This window comes from Carex rostrata, chromosome 5 (assembly GCF_964058835.1).
Source record: "Carex rostrata chromosome 5, lpCarRost1.2, whole genome shotgun sequence".
Taxonomy (NCBI): Eukaryota; Viridiplantae; Streptophyta; class Magnoliopsida; order Poales; family Cyperaceae; genus Carex; species Carex rostrata.
This window is the reverse complement of record NC_135922.1, coordinates 14572724-14590678: the sequence shown is the minus strand read 5'-3', so window position 1 is coordinate 14590678 and position 17955 is coordinate 14572724. Positions and strand designations below refer to the sequence as shown.

The window sequence follows — 17955 nt, the reverse complement described above, 5'->3', positions numbered from 1 at the left end:
ACTTGATGTTGTCTTAATCTTTGGTACTCCGCGTCCATTTGGGTCATCATGCTTCTTGTTGTTGTTTTTAATTTTCTGAGCTTGAAGTTGCTCAGACGTCTGCGGTCGATCTTCCAGAATAGTCATCTTCACAAGAGAAGTTTCTAGAATCTTCTTGTCACGCTGCTTTCACACAAGTCATCGCCGAGCTTTCTTCTCTCGACAGATCATCATACGAGCTGCATCTTCTTGCACAAACTCTCGTCCTATAGTCTTCTCCATAACAGTGACACTCATCTGTGTCATCTCGTCATCATCACCCTTCTTGGTGATGGCCTCCAGTTCAATGCTCTTTTGTGGCTTCTCCTCATCAGCCACCGCACACCTCACAACTCCGGTCTCTTTCTGGATCGATTCTTCAATTGGTTCTTCAAATCCGGTCTCCTTCTGGACCGGTTCTTCAACTGGTTCTTGAAAGAACCATGACTCAAAGTCGATCTCCTCATCCTCAGGCTCATCAGCCTCTTCGACGTCCTCTACGTCGGTCACCGACTGCATCGCAATAGCTGCAACTGCGTCCCATTCTTCTTCACTTGGGACCTCCTCTGGTGCCTTCTCTTTCGTGGTCACCACGAAGCTTCCTTCATTCTTTCTGAAGCGGCACTGTCTCGCATAGTGCCCTCATCGTCCGCAATTGTAGCACTTCACTCTTCTACTCTGGTATTCACCATTTTCGGCTTCTTTTCCTTCTTGGCCTCTTGGAGTTCCCCCTGAACATGAACATCTCTTGCATTGTTCATGACAAGCCTTCTTCGTCTCAGGTTGTCATCGATACCGGTCCCTGCTCAACTCTCCACTCAACCACTATACAGAGCCTTCTCCTCTTCGTGTTTTACCATCAAACCTGCCAGCTGCTTGGCAAGAGCTTCCTGACTGGCCAACAAATTCTCCAATTCCAACAGGGTTGATTGCGTCACCCATCCTTGAATTGCCGTGATGAAGGCGTTATACTTCGGTCTCATGCCATTCAGGATTATCCGCCGCATTCTATCATCGCCAATTTTTGCATTGGCGTCTAACTGCTCAATCTCCCTATACAAATTTTTTACTTGAAGAAAATACTCACTTACAGTCTTGTCACCTTGGGAGATATTCATCAGCTCCTTCTCGAGCATTTGCAGTTGACTTGTGTTCTTCCTTGAAAACAACGTGGCGAAGAAATCCCATGCCTCTTTTGGTGTCTCCACATCTTCAATGTGGGATAGTAGGCTTTTGTCCACCGTAGCCTTCAACACGAATAATGCTCGGCCTGCCTTCACCTTCCACTTCTTATAAGCTCGGATCGAATTCGGTGGCGGTTCGATCTCATCGCCACCGAAAATCTCCCACAGATCTTGCCCCTGCAGATATGACTTAATACACGTACGCCAGTCTCTATAATTATAATTATTCAGTTTCTCAATCAAACCACTCATGCCACTCAAATCTGACATTTCGGCACCACGGCGTACTAAGGGGTTACACAAACCTTCTAATTAGCCGAACCTTCGACACAACAACAGACTCACGAGTTATCCGAACCTTCTAGTCAACAGGACCTAACCTGGCTCTGATACCACTTGTTGAATATTAGACTATCACTAGTGGAAAAACAGAAATCAGGATCGGCCTATCTGGATCGGTTATATGGACACCCGATCCTAATAAGTATCTGGATCGGTTTATTTAAAAAAACCGATCCTAAAAACTATTCAGATCGGTTTTTAGTAACAACCGATCCTAGTTTATTACTATTAGGATCGGTTTTTTGTGGAAACGGATCCTGATACTATCAGGATCGGTTTTATTTTAGAACCGATCCTAATAGTTCAATCATTTGGATCAGTTTTTAGTAAAAACCGATCCTGATAGTATCAGGATCCGTTTCCAACAAAAACCGATCCTGATAATTAAAATATCTCAAATAAATCTTATTAATTGAAATATATCATAAAATAGCATCTGGATCGGGTCTATACATAATAACCGATCCAGATAACTTAAATACATATAACAAATTAAAATATATCAGAAAATAGCATCTGGATCGGTTTTTAGCAATAAAACCGATCCAGATACTATCAGGAACGGTTTTATTGCTAAAAACCGTTCTTGATAATTTTTTTTTTTTTTTTTTTTTTTTTTTAAGGTAGCATGGTAAAACCTGGCCAGCTTTCAAGTACGTTTTTTTTTTTTTTAAAGAGGTTTATAATTAAATTAATTTCTTTAAAGAGGTCAAATTAAAGATATTTCATTCGCTATGTACATCCTATATATGAACCGTCTGATCAAATTCGAAATAATATGGTCTTGGTCTAACCATATATATTTTGTTATCTCAGGTAATATGAATTCGTTTCCATTTGTTCATGACATCAATTAAGCAATTAATTTTATGGTATTAATTTATAAATAACAAATAAATAATTAAACAAACAATTATACAAACACAAACAAGTTGTTTATTTTTTTTTAAATAATCTCTGGTTATATATATATATCTCAGATAATTTAAATACATATAACAAATGAAATATATATCAGAAAATAGCATCTGGATCGGTTTTTAGCAATAAAACCGATCCAAATACTATCAGGAACGGTTTTATTGCTAAAAACCGTTCTTGATAATTTTTTTTTTTTTTTTTTTTTTTTTTTTTTTTTTTTTTTAAAGGTAGCATTGTAAAACCTGGCCAGCTTTCAAGTATATTTTTTTTAAAAAAAAGAGGTTTATAATTGAATTAATTTCTTTAAAGATGTCAAATTAAAGATATTTAATTCCCTATGTACATCCTATATATGAACCGTCTGATAAAATTCGAATCAATATGGTCTTGGTCTAACCATATATATTTTGTTATCTCAGGTAATATGAATTCGTTTCCATTTGTTCATGACATCAATTAAGCAATTAATTTTATGGTATTAATTTATAAATAACAAATAAATAATTAAACAAACAATTATACAAACACAAACAAGTTGTTTATTTTTTTTTAAATAATCTCTGGTTATATATATATATCTCAGATAACTTAAATACATATAACAAATGAAATATATATCAGAAAATAGCATCTGGATCGGTTTTTAGCAATAAAACCGATCCAAATACTATCAGGAACGGTTTTATTGCTAAAAACCGTTCTTGATAATTTTTTTTTTTTTTTTTTTTTTTTTTTTTTTTTTAAAGGTAGCATTGTAAAACCTGGTCAGCTTTCAAGTATATATATTTTTTTAAAAAGAGGTTTATAATTGAATTAATTTCTTTAAAGATGTCAAATTAAAGATATTTAATTCCCTATGTACATCCTATATATGAACCGTCTGATAAAATTCGAATCAATATGGTCTTGGTCTAACCATATATATTTTGTTATCTCAGGTAATATGAATTCGTTTCCATTTGTTCATGACATCAATTAAGCAATTAATTTTATGGCATTAATTTATAAATAACAAATAAATAATTAAACAAACAATTATACAAACACAAACAAGTTGTTTATTTTTTTTTAAATAATCTCTGGTTATATATATATATCTCAGATAACTTAAATACATATAACAAATGAAATATATATCAGAAAATAGCATCTGGATCGGTTTTTAGCAATAAAACCGATCCAAATACTATCAGGAACGGTTTTATTGCTAAAAACCGTTCTTGATAAATTTTTTTTTTTTTTTTTTTTTTTTTTTTTTTTTTTAAGGTAGCATTGTAAAACCTGGTCAGCTTTCAAGTATATATATTTTTAAAAAAAGAGGTTTATAATTGAATTAATTTCTTTAAAGATGTCAAATTAAAGATATTTAATTCCCTATGTACATCCTATATATGAACCGTCTGATAAAATTCGAATCAATATGGTCTTGGTCTAACCATATATATTTTGTTATCTCAGGTAATATGAATTCGTTTCCATTTGTTCATGACATCAATTAAGCAATTAATTTTATGGCATTAATTTATAAATAACAAATAAATAATTAAACAAACAATTATACAAACACAAACAAGTTGTTTATTTTTTTTTAAATAATCTCTGGTTATATATATATATCTCAGATAACTTAAATACATATAACAAATGAAATATATATCAGAAAATAGCATCTGGATCGGTTTTTAGCAATAAAACCGATCCAAATACTATCAGGAACGGTTTTATTGCTAAAAACCGTTCTTGATAATTTTTTTTTTTTTTTTTTTTTTTTTTTTTTTTTAAAGGTAGCATTGTAAAACCTGGCCAGCTTTCAAGTATATTTTTTTTTTAAAAAAGAGGTTTATAATTGAATTAATTTCTTTAAAGATGTCAAATTAAAGATATTTAATTCCCTATGTACATCCTATATATGAACCGTCTGATAAAATTCGAATCAATATGGTCTTGGTCTAACCATATATATTTTGTTATCTCAGGTAATATGAATTCGTTTCCATTTGTTCATGACATCAATTAAGCAATTAATTTTATGGTATTAATTTATAAATAACAAATAAATAATTAAACAAACAATTATACAAACACAAACAAGTTGTTTATTTTTTTTTAAATAATCTCTGGTTATATATATATATCTCAGATAACTTAAATACATATAACAAATGAAATATATATCAGAAAATAGCATCTGGATCGGTTTTTAGCAATAAAACCGATCCAAATACTATCAGGAACGGTTTTATTGCTAAAAACCGTTCTTGATAATTTTTTTTTTTTTTTTTTTTTTTTTTTTTTTTTTTTTTAAAGGTAGCATTGTAAAACCTGGTCAGCTTTCAAGTATATATATTTTTTTAAAAAGAGGTTTATAATTGAATTAATTTCTTTAAAGATGTCAAATTAAAGATATTTAATTCCCTATGTACATCCTATATATGAACCGTCTGATAAAATTCGAATCAATATGGTCTTGGTCTAACCATATATATTTTGTTATCTCAGGTAATATGAATTCGTTTCCATTTGTTCATGACATCAATTAAGCAATTAATTTTATGGCATTAATTTATAAATAACAAATAAATAATTAAACAAACAATTATACAAACACAAACAAGTTGTTTATTTTTTTTTAAATAATCTCTGGTTATATATATATATCTCAGATAACTTAAATACATATAACAAATGAAATATATATCAGAAAATAGCATCTGGATCGGTTTTTAGCAATAAAACCGATCCAAATACTATCAGGAACGGTTTTATTGCTAAAAACCGTTCTTGATAAAATTTTTTTTTTTTTTTTTTTTTTTTTTTTTTTTTTTTTTTTTTTTTTTAAAGGTAGCATTGTAAAACCTGGCCAGCTTTCAAGTATATTTTTTTTTTAAAAAAGAGGTTTATAATTGAATTAATTTCTTTAAAGATGTCAAATTAAAGATATTTAATTCCCTATGTACATCCTATATATGAACCGTCTGATAAAATTCGAATCAATATGGTCTTGGTCTAACCATATATATTTTGTTATCTCAGGTAATATGAATTCGTTTCCATTTGTTCATGACATCAATTAAGCAATTAATTTTATGGTATTAATTTATAAATAACAAATAAATAATTAAACAAACAATTATACAAACACAAACAAGTTGTTTATTTTTTTTAAATAATCTCTGGTTATATATATATTTCTCAGATAACTTAAATACATCTAACAAATGAAATATATATCAGAAAATAGCATCAGGATCGGTTTTTAGCAATAAAACCGATCCAGATACTATCAGGAACGGTTTTATTGCTAAAAACCGTTCTTGATAATTTTTTTTTTTTTTTTTTTTTTTTTTAAGAACAACTTTGAAAATAAAATAGTATTAGAATCAGTTATTTCAAATAACCAATTCTAATACTATTTTTTTGTATATGGCATATGGTTCAATTATATGGTTGTTGTATATGTAATTAGTGTGGTGATTAATAGAATATATATATGGTTGTTGTATATGGCATATGGTTCAATTATAAATATTTTTTGATGAAAATTAATGTAATTTACATTATTAAAATTTATGTGATAATATAATTAGTTATTTGACATTGATATTTCATTTTGAAGTCATTTTGACTATTGAATTTTTTTATACAATCATGCATGATGCATCAATGACTTGTGCCATATAATAATATACATAGGACTTGAACCCTTGTTGTGTGGGGTTGTGAAGGAACGAATACGAATATTAGCATTTGGTCGATCGGAACCGTTAAAATGAAAGAATGTCATATTAATTTCACCATTATAAAATTTGATACAATTCGGGATTCGTGTACTAGTTCATCAAAGCAAAACAATATAGCAACATCGCACGGCCGTAAATAATTTACGTTGGATCAAAACTTACAGTTGTCGGGCCTTCGGCACTTTTACGTTATTAATGTTCCATGTTATATCTTGATCATTTTAAAAATTATTACATGTCATTTAATTACAGACCCACCGTTGGATGATCATGCAGAAATGAACGGTCTGCATTCCATTTAACAATTTGATGCCATTAATAATAATAAAATTGTACAAAATTGATCATAGTAGAGTTGATTTGGCCATACAAACACAAATAAATAAATTTGATATTTTTCACATTTTTCTTAATATTTATCTGTGTACATGCATTATCAACAGAAAAGAAAATAAATGGTAGCCGTTTGATGGTTGATAGACCATCAATATGAGTGGGGTTTACCGCAGTGATCTTTCTTATATATAGTATCAGGATCGGTTTTTTATAAAAAACCGATCTTGATACTATTTTTTTTCAAAGTTGGTTCTGCAGCAAAAAAAAAAAAAAAAAAAAATTATCAAGAACGGTTTTTAGCAATAAAACCGTTCCTGATAGTATCTGGATCGGTTTTTTATAAAAAACCGATCCTGATAGTATCTGGATCGGTTTTTTATAAAAAACCGATCCTGATTTTTTTTTTTTTTTTGCAGAACCCATTTTGAAAAAAAAATTTATCAAGATCGGTTTTTATATAAAAAACCGATCCTGATACTATTTTTTTCAAAGTTAGTCCCGCCAAAAAAAATTAGTATTAGGATCGGTTTTTTATAAAAAACCGATCCTGATACTATTAGGATCGGTTTTTTATAAACAACCGATCCTAATGATAACTCCCTATATAACCTGCTTAGGGTTCTTCTTATTTTCATTCCGCGCCTCTCATTTTCAACTTAGCGTCTCTCTCACTGTCTCCGTCTCTCCCTCTGTACTCTTTGTGTCTCTCTCTCTGTCTCCGTCTCTCCCTCTCCTCCGTGTCTCTCTCTCTCTTTCTCTCCGTCTCTTCCTCTCAAAGCCGAGCCTCTCGCACCTCCGGCTCGGCCGATCAACTATTACGGTATTAACTTTATATAATTTTCTCATTATTATGCTTTAAAAACACATTTTTTTGTATTTTTTATTGTAAAATGTTTTTCCATCTAATTGTTACATTTGTTTTTATTTTTAGGATCTTTTTTAATCTCAAGTGATGTGATTGCAAAAGAGGTAATTATTGATTTTTTTATTGTTGTGCTTTACATTAATTGCATAAATGTGTGTTAATTGAAGAAATAGCTCAATTAGTCACTTGTATGTTTGTTAATTAATTTTTTTTGGATTTAAATTTCTTGTTATAATATGTAATGCTTCACAAAACTTTGTATGAACATGAATTTTTTGTAATAATTTAAGATGTGTATGATATTTAATTTATGATGTGTATATGATATTTGATTATTGTTTCTTACTGTGCAAAAAAAAATATATTTAGGATGCTGGCCAGCAAAATATATATGGAAGCTGGTTAAATAAATAAAAATATTTTTTTTAGCTTCAATAAAACATCAGGATCGGTTATTTTAAACAACCGATCCAGATTACTACTATTATGATCGGTTATTTTTTTAAAAACCGATCCAGATTTCAGATCCTCATTCCAACAAAAAAAAAGTATCAGGATCGGTTTTATATAAAAACTGATCTTGATAGTTCGTATCTGGATCGGTTTTTATTTAAAAACTGATCTAGATATGAAATTTTTAATAAAAAAAAATATTCGAAAATATTATCAAGAACGGTTTTTATATAAAAACTGATCTTAATAGTTCCTATCTGGATCGGTTTTTATTCAAAAACTGATCTAGATATGAAATTTTTAATAAAAGAAAATATTCGAAAATATTATCAAGAACGGTTTTTATATAAAAACTGATCTTAATAGTTCCTTTCTGGATCGGTTTTTATTCAAAAACTGATATAGATATGAAATTTTTAATAAAAAAAAATATTCGAAAATATTATCAAGAACGGTTTTTATATAAAAACTGATCTTAATAGTTCCTATCTGGATCGGTTTTTATTCAAAAACTGATCTAGATAACTACTATTAAGATCGGTTTTATGAAAAAACCGATCCTATTAGTTTCTATTTGGAACGGTTCTTTAAAAAATATAAAACCGATCCTGATAGTATCAGTATCGCCTTCATCAGGATCGGTTGGATTCCGTTACTGATATGTGTATATAACCGATCCTGATTCCATATTTTCCACTAGTGTATATTCTATTATAAATGGAGAGTACAAGAGTTTACAGCACTACTTGATATATTTTTTTATTCTCTAACTCTCATTTTTTCATTCACACAACTGCTATCCTATATATACAAGGTATAATGTCGGTGGGTGAATTATCTAGATTCTTCTTATTGTTCTACTGACTTTACTAATGCTTCATCTAGAGTTTACATAGAATATTATACTATTTTCTTTGTTACCGTCAATATAAGTTGGTTAGGTAATTTTATGAATAATCTAGAAAGTGAATTTTAGGCCTTGGGCCTTTCGGTACTAATACCTCAACAAAAAACTTAGTATTAAAGTAATAATTCGTGATGAAGTCTTTCTAACTTGATATATTGTAACTTTCACTACTACAGAAATGGTCATTGTACACTGCACATTGTACGCGGATATGATAATTTTATATAAAAACTGTGTAGAAATTGTAAATTTTTGGAAGCCTGGAATATCTGTGGGGATCTCTCACTAGTGGAGAACATACAATTAGTGTCGCCTTAAAAAACCGATACTAATACTTTAGTATCGGTCGTTTACAAAAAACCGACACTAATAATATTAGTGTCGGCTATTTAGATGTAGGCGACACTAATTGTTAAGTATTAGTGTCGGTTGTGTATAAATAGCCGACACTAATGTATTAGTGTCGGCTATTTATAAACAACCGACACTAATACTTAACAATTAGTGTCGGCTATTTATAAACAGCCGACACTAATGTATTAGTGTCGCCTTTTTATAAACAGCCGACATTAATTCTCAGTTATTAGTGTCGGCTATTTATAAACAGCCGACACTAAAGCTAAAAAAATTTCATTTTAAGTCCCGTGCACCTCTTTGAAACGCACGCCTAGGGTTTAAACATTCACTGTGCTTCACGCTTCTCTCCGATCTGATCTTCTCAGCCGCTTCTTCTGCGCATGCTTCACGAAAAGCGCTTCTCTCCGATCTGATCTTCTCAGCCGCTTCTTCTGCGCATGCTTCACGAAAAGGGGCGTAACTTTTGATCCGTCCGTCGGATCGGGCTGAAATTTTGACAGGAACTTCACAGCCCAAAACCGGATCAGAAACCAATCTATAAATTTGTTTCACATTCTGCGGGCTCAGATTCACGATCCGAGTCTTCCTTCATGGACTTTTGGTATAGTCTTTATAATTTTAGAGTTTTTAGGGTCTTTTATGTATCTTTTATGTATGTATTTTCTGTTTTAGGGTTTGTATGATAACAATAAAGGGTCTTTTATGCATCTTTTATGTATTTTCTGTTTTAGGGTTTGTATGATAACAATAAATGAGCAATTTGGATGATATTTTATTTAATGAGTGTTATTTGTAAATTATGATGAATTATTTGATATCTTTGTTTTATATATAGTTCAGCAAAAATATATGAGCATTCCAGAACAAAAATTTTCATTTTTAGAATTTTCTATGATTTATAGTGAATTTTTGAAATTTATTTTAAAAAAAAAAAAAAACATTAGTGTCGGCTATTTATTAAAAAGCCGACACTAATAAGTATTAGTGTCGGCTATTTATTAAATGGCCGACACTAATAAGTATTAGTGTCGGCTTTTAATAAATAGCCGACACTAAAAGTTAGTATTAGTGTCGGCCATTTAATAAATAGCCGACACTAATGCCTTACTTTTAGTGTCGGCTATTTACAAAGTATTAGTATCAGTCCGATTAGTGTCGCCTAATGTCCGACACTAATACCCATAAACAGCCGACACTAATTCCAAGTTCTCCACTAGTGTCTACACGGATATTTATTAAAGAATCAGTGTAGAAAGCCGTGAGAGAGCTACACGGACATTTATTAGAAAATGGTACACAATTTATTGTTTAAATAACAGTGTAGAAAGACATGAGAGAGCTACAAGGATATTTAATTAAAGAACCGTGAAAAAATGTAGGAATTGTACATGTTTGTTTAAATAACAGTGTAAAAAACTTGTGAGAGCTACACGGACTTTTAATAAAGAACCGTGTAGAAAGGTAGATATTGTACACGGTTTTATGTTTAAAAAAAGTGTGAAAAGCCTTGAGAGAGCTACATGAATGTTTAATAAAGAGCCGTGTAGAAATGTTATTTTAGGGTTTTGGTATATATAAAAGGCCTTCTCCTTCTAGCGCTGTTTTGATCAATTAATACTCTCCCTCTCACAATTAACAATTGAGTGGAGATTTAGGTTATCAATTATTTCGGATCACAAATCTATCAAGATGAGCTACTATTTTTGGAGCTCATATATGAAGATGAGCGATCCAATATAATTGATAACCTACATCTCGAATTCCTATGTGAATTGTTTCATTTCTCCAATTAATTGGTCTGATTTTTTGGAAGTTAATTTGTATTTCTCCAAGACTACTTTGGTTAATGTAACTAAACAAAAGTCTGATTAATTAATCAGACTTTTGTTTAGTTACATTAACCAAAGTAGTCTTCCTTGCATGTTGACAAGTATAAAATATATACACATTCGATCTACATTTTATTTTAAAAGCAATACCAATATCATGTATTTTGAATAAAAAGTTATCATAATACACCTAGAATCAAGTTACTGCGGTTGTTTGGCTTTAAAATGCAGAAAAAGATGAAAAATGAAGAAAAAGGCTCCCAGTGCGGGTTGATATCTCCATATTATGTCTAATTTATAGCCCTAATTTATACTTAAACCTGTGTTTTAAAGCCTATAAATGTGGACTTTTTACTTATATTTCGAAGAAATGTGGTACTGCTATGTTTTGTTTGGTATTTTGCAGGAAAAAGGGCGAAAAACTGGATCTGACAATTTTTCATACGGCCTGTATGACATACCCTACGGGCCGTACGGGATCTGCCCAACCACACAGAAGATTCCACAACAGAGGCACATAGTCTCCAAGACAAAACACAGCCCTACGGGCCGTATGGGGTCCCCTACGGGCCGTAGGGTGCTAAATCGGAAAAATCCAGCAGGATCTGAAATCAGCTGAAATCAAGGAGGCCGAAAAGGAAGCCTCTGCACACGCGATCCAGGGCATTAAATGAGATATTTCCTCACCAAAAAAAGGGGGATTTTCACAACTGGAACTTGGACAAGCTTTCTTGGAGCAAAAGACAAGGGAGGAGAAGAAGAAGAGAAGTGAAAAACGCGAGTTTGCAACGGATCTTCAGATTTTCCACTGTTTTGTCATGAACTCTTTTACTTTCTGTTATTTGTGTTATCTTATGAACATGAGTAGCTAATTTACTTTGTTTCTAGGGTTAAGATGTAGTTTCTAGTTTGGTTTTGTTTGCATGCTACTTGGATTTTGTGTTGAATGCTTTGTTTTTACCTTGTTGAGTAGTATTTTGATTGCTTTATTTGTGCTTGCTTGAATTGATTAGTCATCCCGTTAGATGAATGCGCACATCTAAGTGTTAGGAGCCAAGTCTATGACATTTAATCCAACCGAATAAAGTATATGAAGTAGGGTGAAACCAAGGAGTACCCGAAAGGTGAAACTTTCCTTGAGGCGAAAGTCCTTGGATACTTTTAGTAAACCAACAAGTAACTTAGATAAATTAGGCCAAAATGCGAAAGTTGAGGTTTAACGCATCTAAGAGGGAAGTATTTGAGTCCGGTAATCGGGTCCTAGGCCAAAATGCGAAAGTTGAGGTTAGGTATCTAGATCTGGTCGATAGAAACCCTAAACATTAGTATCAACACAGAAAACAGTAGCTGCAGCATTAACTCGGGGTCCCCTACGGGCCGTATGGGAAACCATACGGGCTGTATGCCTCGGGGCTGAACAGAAATGAAGTCTGAACCCTGGAAACGCCTTTTTATCATTTGAAAACAACTTTAATTCTTTTTATTGTCTTTTAAACTTGTCATAAATCAGTAGAATTGTTAGGATTAAATCAAACCAATTTTTCTCACTTCTAGAATCTCAAGTAATTTTAAGACGAGTCCGGTCATTTTCTTCCGTCCCTGTGGATCGATACCTGAGCATACTCATCGATAGGATAGTGCACTTGCTATCTGATTTGACAGAGTATAACAAAGGTTTAAAAGGTATAGCTTGCTATACTGAAACTTTGTAGCATATATTCTGTGCGAACACGGGTCATCCATTCGCACTCACCACCAGTGCGAACACACTCAGCACTTAGACAAATTTCCAGCATCACAGTGCCTCAGAAGAAAAAGTCCGAGCGTAATGCGTCCGCACTCATTCTCTAGTACAGGTCATCCATCCACACTCAAGACTTAAGCCGATTTCAGGAAATTTGGAACAACACAGAAAATCATCCAGTGCGGGTGATCCACCCGCACTAAAATCCAGTGCAGACGCACTAAGGATATTTGCGTAGAAATTACAGAAAGTTAAATAAGGAAAGGTTGGATCCAGTGCGGGTCATCCATCCGCACTCACTATCAGTGCAGACGCACTGGACCCGCAGACAGCCAGAATTACTCGGTTTGACAGTTTTTCTATTTCTGGCGCACCAGGGAAGCATTTTTACAGTCAAATGTGGACAAGGCAATCTGGAAAACAATTCAAATATAGGACCCACTAACTCCACTTCCTAGTCTCTTAATTGGGTATAGCCCTTGGCTATAAAAGAGGAGATTCATTCCCATTCAACACACAACTCTCATCTCTTACTTTCCCCCTTGGTGCATGTTTCCATAAAATACAGCGATAAATTTGCAATAATTTTTGGAGTTCCAGAAGCTTTTCTAGGAAGGAGAAAGAGAATATCTTCTCAAGATTTCGGCAAGATTGAGATTTTTAATTTGATAAAGGGTGTAATCATTTCTTTATTCTATTTCTTCTTATTTTTGCCGATTTTTGTAATGGATCTCTCTAAGAGGGAGTAAATCTCTTTCTAGGGGTTTAGGTCAATGCATGAACTTATTTAATTCTATTTTATTTGGATATTTATTTTTGTTATGATTGTTTTATGGGATTTGATTGTTAATTTATGTGATTTATCATTTGTGTTAATTACATAATTAGTGCTTGAATTGTAGTTATCCCGTTTTGGATTCGAAAGAACCAAAATTGACTAGGATCAATAGGATAATACCAAATTATGAGTGCAAATACCCTAGGCTTGGATTAGGATCTAACCAATTTGTAATATAAGCCGGAACTACAGAAATTAAGGTTAGGGACTTGGTGAAGGACCTAACCGTGAAGCTAAACCCTAATTAGGACATCTCAAATCAAATCGGATATTGTTGTGATGGACTTAATCGTGAAGTACCAATATTTGAGGAGAAGATAGACTAACAAGAGCTTATGGTCTAGGTAGCTAGGGTGAAGGACCTAATCGTGAAGTCCAAATTACTTAGGCACGTTATTAATTCACAAAAGTGACCCTTAATGACATATTAGGTTAGAAACCTCATCAAATCATACATGAACTTAAACAAATACCGAATAGATGGAATTATCAAGGGATTGTAGACCGAATACCCCTAGATCTTCTCAACTATCAAGGGACTCAAATACTTCCACTTGTCCCTCCGAGACAACGCAAGAACATGGCTAGGGACCATCAACTGAGACCAGATCGAAACATGGGACGACATTGTACCATTTAAAAATTGCGAATGTCCTCAATAAAATTTGGTTGCTAGAAATAAGCTCTCGTCAAAACTATATAATAGTGCATCATGATACAAAAATGCAAATAAAGACAACTGCAGCAACTTCATTGGCTGCAGCTGTCACACCCCGGAACAGGGGGTCGCGCAGTTTTGTGTCACTGTTTTAAAAATGCGGTTTTATATATATATATATATATATATAAAAAAATTGTTATGTTTATGTATGTGGGTGGGCCTGATTCTATTAGTATGCGGGGGGTGGCAGGGGGGGCGGCAGCCCCCTGCGAGCGTTGTCTGAGGTTACGAAGCACCGCTCAATAGAGCCCGGAAAATTTTATTTTGGAGAAGTCAAATGGTATGAAAATCTTTTAACCGACGGCCCAGATTAGTCAAATTATCTTATGATTTGATTTAAAACAAGTTTGGTTCAAATCCGATTTAATTTGGCTAAGTTATACCCAAAACAGCATTTTTCAGAACCCATTGCGGCCCGCAATAGGGCTGTTGCGGCCCGCAACAACTTCCAAATTTCCAGCCTCTGCAAATCGCCTCTGCCTCAATTCATTGCGGCCCGCAATGAATTTATTGCGGCCCGCAACAAATTCCAAAATTTCCAGCCTCTGCAAAGCGCTTCTGCCTCCATTCATTGCGGCCCGCAATGACCTGATTGGCTTTTTAAGCTGCGAATTTTTCTCTGTCTACTCTCATTGCGGCCCGCAATAGCGTTATTGCGGCCAGCAATAAGGGTACTGTTTTTCATTCCTTTGCCCATTTTCGTGAAATTTCACCCCGTTTTCAAACCCGATCAAATCCCCGTATAACTAAACAATTATTCCCCATTCACTAGAAATTTTAATGACGTTTAACATGCAATTTCAACATTTAAATCATAACAACCATTTAAAACATACCGTTAGGGTTTTATAACATAATACGGTTCGATAATAACCTATACATCAAAATAACCGACTACGGGTTCAACTACACATTCAAAATGGCATAAAAAGGGTTTGGCATAACCTATTAGCTCGGCCTAAACTCACGCGTCGAGCCCGAGTCCCACTTCACTCGCGTTTACCTGCACATTTCAATTCAAAGGGAAAAATTCCCCGAGGGGAGGGGGTGAGAAAACCTGTCATCCGTTTTCTCAGTGCGGAATTTAAAAGGGCTACTGGATTTGTGAGAAATCCATCACCAGAACTAAATACACTAGCAATAGAGCATCTATTTATTTATTCACCAATAATAATAAATGCACATGTACCGGGAATAGATTCAAACGGATTTCAATTCACATCTCATCAACATCAATCAACGAATTTCCAGAAAGATTTGGTTTCACAGATATAATATATATACGTCTGGTTATGAGGTACAGATATCAACTATCGATCACCTCTGGCTTAACAGTTCTAATTTCTGGTTTCAAGTCATACAATTTCATCAATTCATCACTTAAAATATACACGGGCATATTCCGCGAATATGCAATAGAATATCAATTTTCTCAAAAAGAAATCACTGACACTTTCACTGAATCACTGAATCACTGAACCACAGTTCTACCTAAAATTACACTGCACTTCCCTTACCCAACCGGTACTGGGTTCACTAGGGCCATTCTCCAGATGCGCATAAGGGTCCTGGATGAAAGTCTAGTAGCTAGCTAGACTTTCCACTATGATACACTGTTCACTTCACACAATCAATCCAAGTCATACTATGGTTCCACTCACTTATTCAAAACGACAGATCAACAATCGATAAACCGTACCAACATGAGAATCATAACAGTTATACAATTCAATTACACTAATATCACAATTAATGCAATGCGGCAACAAATGCTTTCAATCAGAGATTCAACATGCTATGCACAGTTTATTTAAATCAAGCAATCAACATAAATATAATAATATGCACCGTTATTTAGTTCTACGAATAAACCCCAAAACAGATCCCGTGAACCCCCGCACCTGGTTATGTAGGGCACGTAGAGGGTCCGCGATCTCGCGACTCGGTAAGCTCGTCAATCCCGCTAGCCGTGCTCGTTAGGATCTATACATAGGTCAATTTATTAAAGTCCGGCACTTTTACAATTTAAACCCTAATCAATTTTTGGGAAAATCCGTAAATTGGAAATTTGGTTGCACTTTGGAACACGGAATCAGTCAATTTACACTATAGAAACAACAAAGGCACGAAATAATCAGTTTGGTACGATTCTACGGGTTTTCACCGAAACCCTAAAAACACGGAATCGAGAAATTTGGGAAAATCCGTAAATTGGAAATTTGGTTGCACTTTGGAACACGGAATCAGTCAATTTACACTATAGAAACAACAAAGGCACAGAATAATCAGTTTGGTACGATTCTACGGGTTTTCACCGAAACCCTAAAAACACGGAATCGAGAAATGAGCGAGAAATAGAAAGGGGAATTACCAATGGAACTGATGGATGTGCGAGGTTTGAGCTCCTCTTCCTAAATCTCCGTTTTCGGGCAATACGGTCACCGGGGGATCTCTCTCTCACTCTCTCGTTGTCTCTCTCTCTTGGCGGAAACAAAGGAAAAGAAAAGAGAAAGAGATGGGGGCGCAGGAAAGGAAAGGGAGGAGGGGAAGAAAAGAATGACAAGGGGCCCCACTTGTAAGTGGTATTTTTGCAAAATAAACCCTCCACTTATTCGATATTGATTAAATGATTTATATAACACCTATTGCTCCTCTTCCTTAACACAATTAATCGTATAATTATTGTTCACCATCCACGTCACTAATTTCGTATACCCGTACATATATATATTATTCGATTTAACCACATATTATTTTCATTAATCTGAATTTTAAAAGTTCACAGTGTTACAGCAGCTCTCCAAACAAGTTAACTATTTGTTTAGATGGATAGAAAATCACTTGATCTTGATTATCTAAAAAATTAGTAAAAATTTAAAAATAAAAAATTTAGTCTTCAACTTGAAGTACATTTCATATGGAGTTCACGTTCAACATTTCAAATTAATTGATTAAACTTTAAAAATAGAGATATTCATTCAAAGCACGATAAAACAAACAATTACATGAGACAACCCTTGCAAATAACCTGTCCCAACAATCCAGAATATTAACATGGGTATGGTGACCAAGTATTAACATGAGCATCTAGCATAAATAATATAAAAAGGGATCAACGAAACAATTACATGAGACAATAGCATGGTTAAGCGCCTTGCATTTATAAGGGTGATGTTTTGCATGAGACATCCCATGCAACAATGTTTATGAAATTAGAAATGTTAATTCTTTTACATGAGACCTAAATAACCATGCAACTAACTGGTGCTACCCTTGCAACAAACAAAAATTCTGGTAGTGACTGCATACAGTCCTCTTTTACTATTGTCCAACGTGGAAAAAAAATGAAATCAATGATTTACCAAATATTTAATTTGTTCTAAATATAGTATGATATCTTGGTGGATCATGTGTAGGAGAGTTGTTAGGTAATCAGACTATATATCTATAAATGGAAGAGCAGTCCAGCAATCTGAAATTTATATATACGTAGCCACAAGTATCTCCTATAATTTCATTAGAGCTCCTTGCATAAATGGCTCTATGCTTTGCATGCACTTCCATCTTTCGTCCCGGTTCGACAGAAACAAATGAGAGTGATTTCATATAGGTTATGTATTAACGCAAATTTACAATCTACTGGGTTCGAGCGACGGTCGGGACACTATCAACCTACCATATGGAATGATAACTTTCAAAC

The 17955-nt window shown here is 33.5% G+C and overlaps 1 protein-coding gene across 1 annotated transcript; it reads right to left on the bottom strand.

Annotated features, from left to right (window-relative positions):
* Positions 1-836: 836 nt before the first annotated feature.
* LOC144553908 (uncharacterized) lies at positions 837-1472 on the bottom strand. The gene has a single exon (XM_078302087.1). It carries the CDS (start codon positions 1470-1472, stop codon positions 837-839), a length of 636 nt encoding a protein of 211 aa, XP_078158213.1.
* Positions 1473-17955: the final 16483 nt, after the last annotated feature.